General features: G+C 48.3%; 1 protein-coding gene and 1 long non-coding RNA gene across 4 annotated transcripts in view; one reads left to right on the top strand and one right to left on the bottom strand.

The window, feature by feature from the left end:
- Positions 1 to 4,663, bottom strand: part of PHF8 (PHD finger protein 8) — a 34,730-nt gene extending 30,067 nt beyond the window's left edge. For 2 of the 3 annotated variants that reach the window (XM_048491062.1, XM_048491061.1), the window contains exons 1-3: positions 3,572 to 4,663; positions 1,299 to 1,384; positions 15 to 135 (exon numbers count right to left, since the gene is read on the bottom strand). In XM_048491062.1, coding sequence (XP_048347019.1) covers positions 15 to 135; positions 1,299 to 1,384; positions 3,572 to 3,669 — 305 coding nt within the window. In that variant the 5' untranslated portion in view covers positions 3,670 to 4,663. The remainder of the gene's footprint in view (positions 1 to 14; positions 136 to 1,298; positions 1,385 to 3,571) is intronic. The other variant, XM_048491060.1, reaches the window with a different exon arrangement.
- LOC125429710 overlaps positions 1 to 13,384 on the top strand; it is a 398,924-nt gene that overhangs the window by 154,610 nt on the left and 230,930 nt on the right. The gene's annotated exons all lie outside the window — the stretch shown is intronic.

The following is a 13,384-nucleotide window of genomic DNA, read 5'->3' as shown; positions in this document are numbered from 1 at the left end:
CATCACCACCCCACCTAGGAAATGTCCTGCTGCGGAGTTCTTTGATGAACTGGGAGGTACCGGTCTTCACTGTCTTGCCCACTTCTTTGCTGGCAGTTGAATCGAGCTGCTTCTGGATCCCCCGGCGCCGTTTCACTGAATGAGAAAGAGGGGGGAGATCAGGCACCGCTGGGGCACAGCCATGACGCAAGGAACCAGCCAGAAAAAGAAGTCTCGGATGTCAACATGTGACGTTTCGTAGCAGTGGGGAAAACATACCAACGGACCCATGCTAAGGACTTGGGATCAGAGTTCAGTGGCCGAAAGATTCATGCCCCACCAGCTCCAGCTAACGCCAGCCAGGGGAAGAAATCTTTGAGGCCTCCAAGAGAAAAGGCGGGTCAACGCCTCAGGCTCCAACTCATGAACACATGAAGCTGCCTTCTGCTGAATCAGACTCTGGTTCCCACAAGGTCAGTCCTATCAACTCAGACTGGCAGTGGCTGTCCAGGATACGCGACAGAGGCATATTCTCCTACCTGGTCCTTTTAACTGGAGATGCCACGGATTGAGCCTGGACCCTTCTGCATGCCCTGCAGATGCTCTACCACTAAGCCATGGTCCTTCCCCCATCAGGGGCATCCCATCCTTCCACCATTCAGGTTTTGGGATCTTCAGTGCTTGCACAGTTGACAGAACATCAGCAGGGGCAGCTTTTTAATGCCCAGCTGCTGGAATTCCCTCATCCTCTAGAAATATTAAAACTAAGGATGTGTTGATATTAGACTTTTAAGCACTGATACCAGACATCTGACTATTAGTGGGAGGACTATTAGCCCTCCTGTGGGTAAGCCACAGTTTTGTGTGCAAAAACCCCACAGGATTTGCTACTGGTTGCAGAGTTCAGTTCCCTGAAAATCATTTCTAGGCCCTGTGGATACCCAGTTGCCCTTGCAATCACAGCAGCCAGAGAGGTTGTGGAGGAAGATTTCCAGGGCTGAAGACTTTCCCTTCCTGCAAAACTATAATGCGATAAGACAGTGAAAATGAAAAGAAAAACCCCAGACCTCTCCGCTCTCCCAGCCTTGAGAAGACAAGAGTGCACTTTTGAAAGGCAAAGTGTCGCCTACTTTCCGAGTAGGCTAGAACCAAAATTAAAAGTTCTCTTGGATGCTGGATGTCATTTGAACAACTTACTGGATTTCATGCTCTGTCATGTGACAGCAGCCATTCTCAGCTGGCCTATTATATGCCACGAGTGACCAAATCCCAACTGGAAATAAATTGAAAAATAAATCATAGCAAGACTGGAAACTTACTGACAGACGGCCCGTGAAGTAGCTGGCAGTTAGGGCAGTGGTACAAGTCAATGTCAGCTGCTGCATCCTCTTCCACCCCAACACAGCTTGAAGAAAGAAAGCAGGAGTGAGACACATACAGCTCTCCAAAGCACACTCAACATCCTGGAAATCTAGCAAGACCCAAAGAGACCTTTCCACTGACCTCCAGGCCTTCGTAGGGCCCTCTCTAAGGCATCTCTGAACCATGGGAGCCACAGGCTAAGCCGGAGCACCTTTTCTGCAATAGAAGACCTCTCCAGTTCAACCCATAAAACAGGGCTGGGAAAAGCGTCTGTCTGACACCCATCAAGAGTCACAACCAGGCATCCTGGGACACTTTGCTATTTCCGTACAAGGTTGCTCTTTATATTCTCAAATAGCACTTCCGTTTGACTTGACGCATTAGAAACCCTGAAATAATCAACCCCTCACACTCTGGTTGTCATGACACTTTCCAAGGAAGGAGTTTCACCAGGGAACAGCTTCTCCCCCACGGACCACAGCACAACAGAGCAACTTCAGTCTCCTGCTGCACAGTCTTATTGGGAAGGGAGTATAGCTCAGTGGGAGAAGACCTCCTCTGCCAACACCACCCCCTCCAGTCATGTCAGAGTAGAAACAGAAATCTGGAAGGGACCTCAACAGTAGTCTAGTCTAACCCCCTGCATAATGCAGGAAATCCACAACTACTCCCCCAGTGAACTCTGCTCTATACCTAGGGGAAGGCAAACAGTCTCCAGGATCTCTGGGTCAATCTGGCCTGCAGGAAAAATCCTTTCTGACCCCAAAGTGGTGATCAATATTATCCGCGGCTTATAAGACAAGGCCATGAAAACTGAACACTGACTCACTTCTCCTGATTGGCCTAAGTTCACAGAGTCAGCATTGCTGTCAGATGGCCATCTAGCCTCTGCTTAAAAACCTCCCAAGGAAAGCTTGCCTCCTCTGGAGGAAGCCTGTTCTACTGAGAAACTGCTCTCTCAGGAAGTTCTTCTTAATGTTCAGCAGAAAACTCTTTTTACTTCATTTGAGCGCACTGGCTCTGCTCTGAACTTCGGGGGCATCAGGGAACAACTGCCCTCCATCCCCTGCATGAAGCCAGCCAAATACTTGAAGACTGCTCTTTATATTACCTCACACCCGTCTCCTCTCCAGGCCAAACATACTGAGCTCCTTCAGCTTTTCCTCAGGGGGGATTCGGTCTCCAGATCTGACCTCATCTTTGCTGCTTTCCCTTTTAGACTTAACGCTACCTAATATTGGCTACAACCTCAGAAGCAGCATAAAGCTCCTTTATGTTTCTATGCCCCACAAACATCAACATATTCCTGCAAGGGAACTCCACACATGGTTGGCTTTCCGGAACTTCAGTTCCTACATGTGCAAAAGGAGACATGCGGTTTAAGAAAGCCCCACAACAGCAGGGGGCTTATGACTCTTCCTGCCTTTCTGAAACTTCTGATCTGGTTTGTCAGAGAACAGTACAGTTAGTGCGAGGCATGAAGAGGACTGCAAGTTACAGAGAAAGCACGTACAATCTGTGTACAGGGTACACGTGGTTTTTCTTTATAGGCATGGTGAACAGTTCTCATGTTAGGTTGAACGCATGGACACAGCTCAATGAGCAATTTAAACTGACCCCCCCTTCTCCCAGTAGGCCCCAGTTTCACTTGTAAAGTGAATGTGTGTTGGATCTACCAAATATACACACACACATGCAGAATATACATGTCTTTACTGTACTGTACACACATTTACTCTAACATGCAACAGGGTATTTGTGTTGACAAGATTAATTTCAGTCCTCCTCACCCCACCCAGATATGACTGTGCTAATCTACAGATCCATTGTTTGCCAAGAGTGTACATAATGTCTTTTGATCTCTTCAGGGTTAGCTGTTCCCCCAAATCCATTCTTGGCAACCATTCACAAGCCTCCATGTACAGAGGCAGTATACCATCAGATCCCATGTGCTGATAATGGGGAGGACCACCCCCTTCCATGCTCTGACTGTGAACCTCCAAGGGCATCTGCCTGGTCACTTTGCTAAGCAAGCCTGATTCACCAAGGCTGTTCTGGCTGGAGACGCTTTGTGGGAATTGCTGTGACATGTTCATTTTCGCCTGCAGACCACAACCCTCACATGAACACCCCAAGGAAAACAGAGGTCTCGCTGGTCAGAACTGACACCAACCCCCCCCTCCCCCTCCATACCAAATGCCGACCCCCCCGCTCGATGCTGGCTTCTCACCTGCCATGAAACCAGTCCTGGCACACGTCGCACTCGATCATGAAGCGGGTGACATCGTAGGGCAGGCGGCAGAGGCAATACACGGGGACAGAGGCCATGGCGCAAGAGGGGGCGGCTCCAGGCCCAAGCAGAGAGGCCACCCTGATGCCCAGTCAGCACCCAAAGGACATCTAGCTGCCCAGGAAGTGCACCATGTTGAATGGTCTGAAGGCAAAGCACAGTCTTACTCCCAGCTGAGTGCGTGCATATGGGGTGGGGGGATGCTGGATTTGGGGGGGTTCCCCCCCCTTAGTTCCAGACCCCCTACTCAAAAGTCAAATGTGGCCACTTGTGCTTCTGTCCAGGCCGCCTCTTTCGACCCCCAAACAGAGGAAGGGGGGCGCGCGCCTAGAAACAGTCTCTGCAGCCCTTCAAGTTTTAGGAATCAAAACATCCCCCCCAGGTCTGCCTCCCCCCTCCCCCCTCAGCCGCCTGCAGCCTCCGTCTCCCACAATTAAGGGGGTCACATACAAGACCCCTCGCCCACCAGGCCCCCCCTCCCAGTCCAAAGTTGCTCCTCTCCCCTCCAAGGGCGGCCTCGGACCGGGCCCCTCTCGAAACCGAGGGAGGGACGAAATCTCTGCTGCTGGCGGCCTCGGTGCCCAGGCGGCCGCTCTTCGGCTTCTTCTGGCCACAGGCCCGTCGGCTCCTCCTCCCTCCGAGGCCCCGGGCCTTCTCTCCCCAGCGGGAGCGTCTGCCCCAGCCCGGGGATGGAGGCCTTCCCAGCCCGAAAGGGCTCCTCTGCGTCGGAGCAGGCCTCGCCTAGGCCCAAGATCCTGTTTCTACTCCGGCTTCTCAATAAAGTTTATTCAAAAGACAAGGGAGAGGAAGGGAGCAGAGGCGGGGCTGGCGGCCATCTTAGGGGAGGCGCGGTCACGGGGCACCCAGGAAGCCATCTTAAGAGTGGCAGGAGCGGCGGAAGAGAAGACGACGCCGTCGTGTGGGCGGCTGAGGCAGCCATCTTGGGAAGGGATTGGGCTGCTCCTCAGAGGGAGAAGACGCCCTTAAAAACTACCGGCCGTAAAAACTTCTGCCTCAGAGATCGCCGCCATCCTGAAAGTGGAATTAAAAAAACAATCTGACGGAGACGAGGAGAGATGGGGTCTTGCTCTTCCTGCGGCGCTCTAGCACTCCTTGACTCTATGATGCCACTTCCTAGCAGCCATATTGGTTACTGACAGCCGCCATAGAGACGTCAGAGGAACGTGCAGGCTGCCATATTGAGTGTGGCTCAGGGGTCTGCAACCTGCGGCTCTCCAGATGTTCATGAACTACAATGCCCATCAGCTCCTGCCAGCATGGCCAATTGGCAGAGGCTGATGGGCATTGTAATCCATGAACATCTGGAGAGCCACAGGTTACAGACCCCTTAGGTGCAGCTCGGACTGGCTGAGATTTCGCTCTGTGGAACAGCAAGATGCGAATCCATGAGAACTTTATGCTACACCAGGGGTGTCAAACTCTGACCCTCCAGATGTTCATGGACTAGGCTACTGCTGGCAGGAACTTATGGAAACTGTAGTCCATGAACATCTGGAGCGCCAGAAGCTGCTGGCAGGGGCTGATGGGAATCAGTCAACATCTGGATGACACCTCTGTTACAGGCCAAGAAAAGTTGTAGGTTGTAAGCTTTCAGGAGTCATAGCTCGCTTTGTCAGACTGTCTCAGTTGACACAGCATACTTGCTTTTTTCCTTTCACTGAGCATCTCTGAGCATTTTATCTGCCAGGTTGTAATATCCTGGCTGAGCCTCCTCTGGCAAGGATTTAAAACCTAACTGTGAGTCTGAGACGGGGTTTCCAAAGTTTATGAGCTTGTGGAATCCTGGCACAGGATGGTGGGCAAAGCCACAAAACGGCTGCCAATGGAGGCATAAAATGGCTGCTGCAGCTTACCTGAAGTCATACAGTGAAGATCCTTGTGTTGTGGTGGTGGCTGTTGCAAAAGCAACATTAAAAAAATATATATAGCCAATCGGAAGCCAAATGTCCATAAAGATCTAAAAAATGTTATATTTCTTCTGTGATCCTTGCAGATTGCCTTAATGGAACTGCTCCTAAGCCAGCCAAATTCTGCCCTTGCCTTAGATGATAAGGAAGAGATGATGCATTTTTTAAATTGTGTGTGTTAAGTGCTGTCAAGTTGCTTCTGACTGATGGCGACCCTACGAATCAATGTCCTCCAAAACATCCTATTGTTAACAACCTTGCTCAGGTCTTGCACACCAACCATCTTGTATCACCAAAACTAGTTTGTAACAAAGTTAAATTTACTGCTTGTATATAGTTTATTGGTGTTTTGTTTGTGCTTCTATGTTGATGTCATCTGATCTTGGATCCTAATAAATGAAATAATAATGACGGGGGCAAGGCGCACTGAGATCTCAACCCTTTGACCACTCAAAGTCTTGTTCAACCATCTCTCTGGCTTTTCAAGTTCCACAAGGCACTGCGCCAGTGGTGGGATTCAGCAGGTTCGCACCACTTCGGCAGAACCGGTTGTTAAAATGGTGCTTGTAAAAGAACGTCGGTCTTACTTGTGAAGGAGACTTCTCCATTGAGCAATGGATGACATCTGGGTTATTGTCAGCTACCATTCAGGAAGTTAGGGGTTAAATAAAAAACTTCCCAGACTCCTCTCCGTGCTGCGGCTCTGCCCCTTCTCCTGTGCTCCAGTTCTGGCTTCTCCACAAAGCAGTATTCCGTCTCTCAAAAGATTCTCTGCAAAAAACTTGACCTTATAATGTTCCAACTCGCTTCCAATGTGCAAATAAGAAAAAACCATGGAAGTCAGTAACAAAGGCCTTATGGTGTCTAAATAACAGGGGGCTCTGAACTAATAAGCCTAAGACGGGAGGAAACCTCCTGGGTCATTAATCAAAACAGGAACTAATTGTTAACTGTATAACAACTAACTAATCTTGGAGCAGGATGACGACCAATGGGAGGGCAGATGTCATCCATTGCTCAATGGAGGAGTCTCCTTCACAGGTAAGACCAATGTTATTTCTCCATTGAGCAGGATGACATCTGGGTGAACTCCCCTAGCAGCATCAGATAGATTTACAGGGTGGGGTCGAAATCCTCTCCAATGACATGCTGCAGGACTCTACGTCCATAATCAGCATCGGCAGCGCTGAAAACGTTCAGCCTGTAGTGCCTAACGAAGGTGGATAAGGAGGACCAGGTTGCTGCTCTGCATATTTCCTCCACTGGTACGTTATTGTTAAAGGCCGCATTGGTGGAAGCATTGCGGACGGAGTGTGCCATGATCCCTACTGGAACCAACAGCTTTTGTTCCTTGTAAGCCTCGCTGATGCATTCCCTCAAGCACTTACTGATGGAAGGGGCTGATAATTTCTGACCTCTGTTGTGATTGGAAATGGATATGAACATGGAATCTGATCTCCTGAATTCCTGAGTTCTGATTAAGAAGGCTTTTAAGGTTCGCCTCACATCTAATGTGTGCCAATACACCTCCTTAGGGTGTTTGGGGTTAGGACAAGAGGTGGGTAGGAAAATTTCCTGTTTCCTATGAAAGGTGGAGTTGACCTTTGGAATGAAGGTAGGGTCAATACGTAACACCACCTTGTCCTTATGAAAGACACACAGTGGGGGTTTCATGGAAAGGGCAGCTAGCTCTGAAACCCTTCTAGCCGAAGTGATGGCTACCCAGAAAACGGCCTTCATGCGAAGGTGCTTAAGAGAAATCTCCATGATGGGCTCAAATGGTTTCTTGGTCAGGGCTTGCAATACTATATGCAGTCTCCATGTGGGAAAATGATGGTTGACTGGTTTATCTTTCAGTGTAGCACCCCTAAGGAATCTAATTATGTGTGGGTGTGAAGTGGGAGTATACCCCTCCAGTCTGGGTAATACAGACGAGAGGGCTGCCATTTGCCTACGTAAAGTATTAGCTCTAAGGCCTGATTCCATGCCGTCCTGTAGAAAACTTAAAATGTCCCTGATCCTAGGTTCTGTAGGAGTCACTCTCTTCCTCCAACACCATTTAACAAAGGCCTTCCAGGTAGTGTTGTAAATTCTTTTAGTGGAAGATTTCCTGGAGGCCATTATGGTGTCGAGGATGGCTTTGGAGTATCCCTGAGCCTCTAGCTGTCGCCTTTCAATCTCCAGGCGGTCAAGTTGAGACGTTCTGGTTCCGGGTGGAAAATGGGTCCCTGTTGCAGGAGGTCCCTGTGCAGAGGGAGTCTCAAGGGTTGGCGTGTTGACATCTGTAATATGTTGGTGAACCAAGGTCGTCTGGGCCACCATGGTGCTACCAGTATGACATCTGCCCTCTCTTCCCTGATCTTTCGGAGGAGTCTGGGGATCATGGGGAAGGGAGGGAAGGTGTACAGGATTCCTTGAGGCCAACTGGAGGATAAGGCATCCATATTCTCCGCTTCCGGGTGATGGAATCAAGACATGAATCTGGGGAGCTGTTTGTTCAGATTGGAGGCGAAGAGGTCCAATATTGGAGTTCCGAGGGCATGAGCTATCATCAGGAAAATTTCCTTCTTTAGTCTCCACTCCCCTGAATGTATGCTCTGTCTGCTCAGCCAATCTGCTTGAACATTTAGATTCCCCTGAATATGTTCGGATTTGATGGAAAGCACATGAGCCTCGGCCCACTGAAAGATCAGGAGGGCTTCTTTCTGCAGCTCTGCAGATCTGGACCCCCCCCCCCCCCCTGTCTGTTCAGGTAAGACTTGGCCGTTGTGTTGTCTGTCCTGATCAGCACGTGTGACCCCCTCAGGAGGTGTTGAAAATGGTTCAAAGCCAACCGGATCGCTCTCAGTTCCAGCACATTGATGTGAAGTGCTGCTTCCTGGGCAGACCAAGTTTCTTGAATGGGAATTCCCTCTAGAGTAGCTCCCCAGCCTAGAAGGCTTGCGTCTGAGAATACCTGTTTGGTGGTTGCAATCCAAAACACATGTCCCAGATTTAGGTTGGATGGTTTCATCCACCATAGTAGACTGACCTTGACTGGTCTTGGGATCACTACTTCTCTGTGGCTTTTGTGAGCAATAAGATCCTGGAAGGGGCGAAGGAACCTCTGAAGTGGTCTGGATCTGAACCTTCCCCACTGAATTGCCTCTGATAATGCCACCATGAGGCCCATCAAGCTTGCTAGAGAAAGCAGCGAGCATTTGTGTTTGTGCAGAACTTGGTTTATTTTGGCTTTCATAATCAGTTGTTTCTTTGGAGGGACCAGAATCTTGCAGGAGGAGGTGTCTATGATGAAACCCAGGTGTTCCAGTCTCCGTGAGGGATTTAAGGAACTCTTGGGCCGATTGACGAGAAAACCATGGATTTCTAAAGTCCGGATGGTTTCCTGAGTGTGTTGTTCTGCTTGGGTCGAGGAGTCCGAACGAATCAGGATATCATCGAGGTAAGGATGAATCCTGATGCCTCTTTCCCTGAGAAGTATGATCAGGTTGATGAGGAGCTTTGAGAAAACTCGGGGGGCAGTGCATAGGCCAAATGGAAGTGCTCTGAATTGGAAATGTTCTTTCCCCACTCCAAACCTCAGGAATCTGCGATGGCTCTCGAAGATGGGGACGTGGAGATATGCCTCTGACAAATCTATGGAGGTGAGGAATTCGCCTGGTTGAAGCGAGTCTGCGATGGACCTCAGAGTTTCCATTCTGAAATGTTTCAGCCTTACAAAGCTGTTGACATACTTCAGGTCTAGGATCGGTCGCCACTCCCCAGTTTTCTTGGGAACCGTGAACAGTATGGAGTATACTCCTTGTCCCCTCTGTTCTTGCGGCACCGGCTCCACGGCCTCTATATTTAGTAGGTGTGCGATGGCTTCTAGTTTTCTGGCTCTTTTTTTCTGGAATTCTGGACAGCGGAGACATGATAAAATCGGCTTGGGGGTAGAGACATGAATTCTATTACGTACCCTGAAGAGACTATTTCCAGGGACCAGGCGTCTGCGTGAGAGGCTTGCAAAGTTTGGTGAAACTTTTGGAGTCTGCCCCGCACTGCATTGCTGTTGGCGTCATGCCTTGGATTGTCGATTGTCCTGCTGGTATCGATCAGGGAACGACCCCTTCTTGGAAGTAAAACCTTTCTTGAATTGTTGTCTTCCCTGGTTCCAGTACGGGCGACGAAAATTGTCTCTTTTAAATTGAGTGGTGCTCTGCTGGGGTCGAAAAAAGGACTGAGAAGATGACTTCTTGTCAAGGCCACGAACCTGTTTTGGGAGATGTTTAGGTTTCTCCTTAGGATCAACCAGGAACTCATTGAGTTCTTCTCCAAAAAGCTTGTGTCCGTGGAAGGCACATTCGGAAACCATGGTTTTAGAACGCCAGTCGGTTTGCCATGCTCGTAACCAGAGTAGCCAACGTGTGGCCACTGAAGAGGCCAAGGAACGGGCCGAGAAGGTGACTGCATCTAAGGTGGCGTCGGCCGCAAAGCTGGCTGCTTTGAGCATTCTGTTCACCCCTTCTATGGCCTTGGTCTCAGTAGGGGGTATCAATTCTAGAACTTTTCTTGCCCATACTATGGAGGCTCTGGAGACAATGGAGGCTGTAGCCGATGCTCTAATGGTCATGGCCATCGCTTCGTGTGTTCTTTTGCAGAATTGATCAGATCTTCTATCCTGCATGTCCTTGATCTGGCCTCTGCCACCCTTGGACACCAGGCCTGAGGACTGTAAGGCTGCCACTGGACCAGCTATAATGGGAACTTGTAAGATGTTGTTAGCATAAGCAGGTAAATCGTACAGTTTACGCAAATAATTGGGGCACCTTTTGTTGGCTGCGGGATTGTCCCATTGATTAGTGACCTGAGTTTCAAAGTATTCTGGGAATGGGAAAACCCTTTTGGAGTCAGGGTGAGGTGGGAAGAATTTGCCATCACCCTTGTGCAAGGAAGTGGATTTACGTTTAGAAGACCCTTCACTGCTTTTGGCTTCTCCAAGGTGCAAGGCAGCAACAGATTTGGAGAGCAAATAATGGTAGTCTTCAATCTTAAATAGGCGGGAGGATTGCTCAGTGACCTGCATCTCCTCTAAATCCTCCTGATCAGAGAGTAACTTCCTTACCCTGGGTCTCAGAATCTGAGGAGTCCACAGTGGGTACAGGGATTAGTTTTGGCTTTTGGGGAGCAGCCTTGATTTGCCAGGCAGAGCCAGCCCTTTTATTTTCTCTAATGGAGTCCTTGGAGGTTGAGATGGAACTGAGAGAGGGACTGGGGGGACAGAAATCCATCTGTGATCTATAGAGGGTTAACATCTCCTCTTTCATCACTGCCTTTTCCTGCTGAAAGGCGCCCCTAATGAAGGCAAAAATTTCAGTCTTTAAATCTCCTAAGGAAATCTTACCACTCTCTTCAGGATTTGAAGCCTCCTCCTGTTCTGTTTGAGCCATTGAGCAGTCCTGACTTGGGACACCAGAGTGCATTGGACTGTTGCGGGGAGCAGCAGTACCACCGTCCGCCATTTTGTGCGCCTTTTCGTTTTGGCGTGAAGACGCCATGTCGATATATCGATGCGTAGTTCACGTTGCCCCAGCCGGGGACACCAAACGCTCACTCCTCTGGGGACTGGCTGCTCTGCCCAGATTCTCCTGGGACCTTTGGCTGCCTTCGCTGTCCTCCTCGGAGGACAGAAGCTTTTCTCCCCAAGGCATGGTGAAGAGGAGAGGAGGAGGGATTGAAGTATCAATCGCTCACCGCTTCAAGCTGTTAGGCAATCTGCCGGTCAGTACGGCGGCGACGGGAGTGCTCAGCTGCTTGAGAAGGAGGCTAGACAAACTCCCGGTGAAATTTCGAATCGAACAGTTGATATAAAGTCCCAAAAAAGGAAAAAATGGTGGCTCTAAGAGCCACCGTGCCTGCTCTTCCTAAGGCAGGGAACAAACTGGAGCACAGGAGAAGGGGCGGAGCCGCAGCATGGAGAGGAGCCTGGGAAGTTTTTTATTTAACCCCTGATTTCCTGAATGGTAGCTGACAATAACCCAGATGTCATCCTGCTCAATGGAGAACAACCAGTTGTTAAACTATTTGAAACCCACCACTGGAACCAGTTGTTAAATTATTTGAATCCCACACTGCACAGCACCCAGTTAAAGGGTACAGACAGTCTGGAACAACAGGGCTATCTTGATTTTCAGGGCACTCAATTGAAATGGAGATATGGCTCAGTGGTAGCGCATCAGAAGGTTCCAGGTTCCACCATCGGAATCTTCAGTTAAAAGATCTGGCAGTAGGAGACATGAAAGACCTCGGCCTGATATCCTGGAAAGAGGCTGCCAGTCTGAGTAATCAATGCTGACTTTGAAAGACCATTTGTGTGTTTCAATATCAGCCAGCATCATATGTCCATGTAAAACAAACAATGCACTTTTTTTACTAAAAGAATAGACTTTATTAAGCACTGTAAGTCTCTCTCCATCATCAACAGATGAACGCTGCACCCAGATTCCACCAGCAAAAACATTCCCAAAAGACACCCAAGCTTTCTGATTCCAACTCTACTGCGAGTTTCCCCTGATTTAGAGCAACCTGTCCAAACTTACACTGATTAAAAATATCCAACAATCTATGGAGGTTGTTGTGGGGTGCAGGGTTTGGGGAGATGGGGATATGATTATCAAGGTTTTTTGGGGGTAAAGATAACATTTATCCATCCACTAAGAACAGGTGTTAATAGCATAAAAAGAAAAACCATTTGAAAAGGGGGAGGGAACACTGAATTGATCAACATTTCCCCTCCAAAATGAAGCATTAACTTGCAATTGACATTCGGCAAAAGATTTTTTTTCCTTTAAAGCTAAAATTGTAGGCTAAACATTTTAAAGGGGGCAAGGGGATATATATATATAGATAGATAGATATATGATAAAATGCAACTTTAAGGTTACTTGAGGAAGGTGTGTGAAGGGAAAGACTGGCTTAAAATAACAACTGAGATTGGAGATTTTACTTTGAAAATCTTACTAGGCATTTAGTTACTATCAACAAAGCATCTACCGAAATACAAGAGCAATGGTTATAGTCAAAAAAGTTACATCCCATCTGAGCGTGTAATATAGACAGGTAAGGTGCATTTGGGAAGGGAGGGATTGGTCTTCCAAAATTGTAGAGGGGGAAAAAATCCAAACTTAAAAATAACTAGAAAATGAGCAACAATATCTGACTTCAAGCAACGAGCAGTAACTAGCAATTAAAATGGAGAATTTCCTAACAGATTGTTTTGAATAGGGTAAAAAAGAAAATTAAAAATGGACTTTGAAAAAAAGAAATCACAAGACAGACCAGAATTTTTCTTTTTCAGGTGGAGATGGGGCAAAAAGATGAAAAAAAAAATTAAATTGAACATGCATATTTACCAAAACACACATCAGGTACAGTAGCTACTATAATGATTCAACCTCAGCAGTAAAAATTCTGCTACCTATAGTAAGAAATAATAATTAAAAAAGAAAGTTGTAGCTTGTTAGAATTCCTGCAGCCTGAACCCAGCCATGCTTATTCGGAAGTAAGTATCACGGATTTCAGTGGGGCTTGCTCCCAAGTAAGTATGCTAAGGATTGCGGCCCTGATTAATTCTCAAGTTGAGTGATGAGGGATGGGGGAATGATGGTTCTTTGCCCCAAGTGGTTCCTCGGCAGCCCTGTGTCCTCTTCACAGGCTCTTGTGAACACACCGCTATTATCTGCGGCGTGGGGTACCCTCCCCCCATTCCTGCCCACAAAGTATTCAAGTCCCTGTCATCCATATTTGTCAACAACTTCCCCCCCCCAGGGATCAAAGGGTTCACTTG

Source organism: Sphaerodactylus townsendi, linkage group LG03, assembly GCF_021028975.2.
Source record: "Sphaerodactylus townsendi isolate TG3544 linkage group LG03, MPM_Stown_v2.3, whole genome shotgun sequence".
NCBI lineage: Eukaryota > Metazoa > Chordata > Lepidosauria > Squamata > Sphaerodactylidae > Sphaerodactylus > Sphaerodactylus townsendi.
The sequence above is the reverse complement of the archived record's forward strand: the minus strand, read 5'-3'. Positions and strand labels throughout refer to the sequence as shown.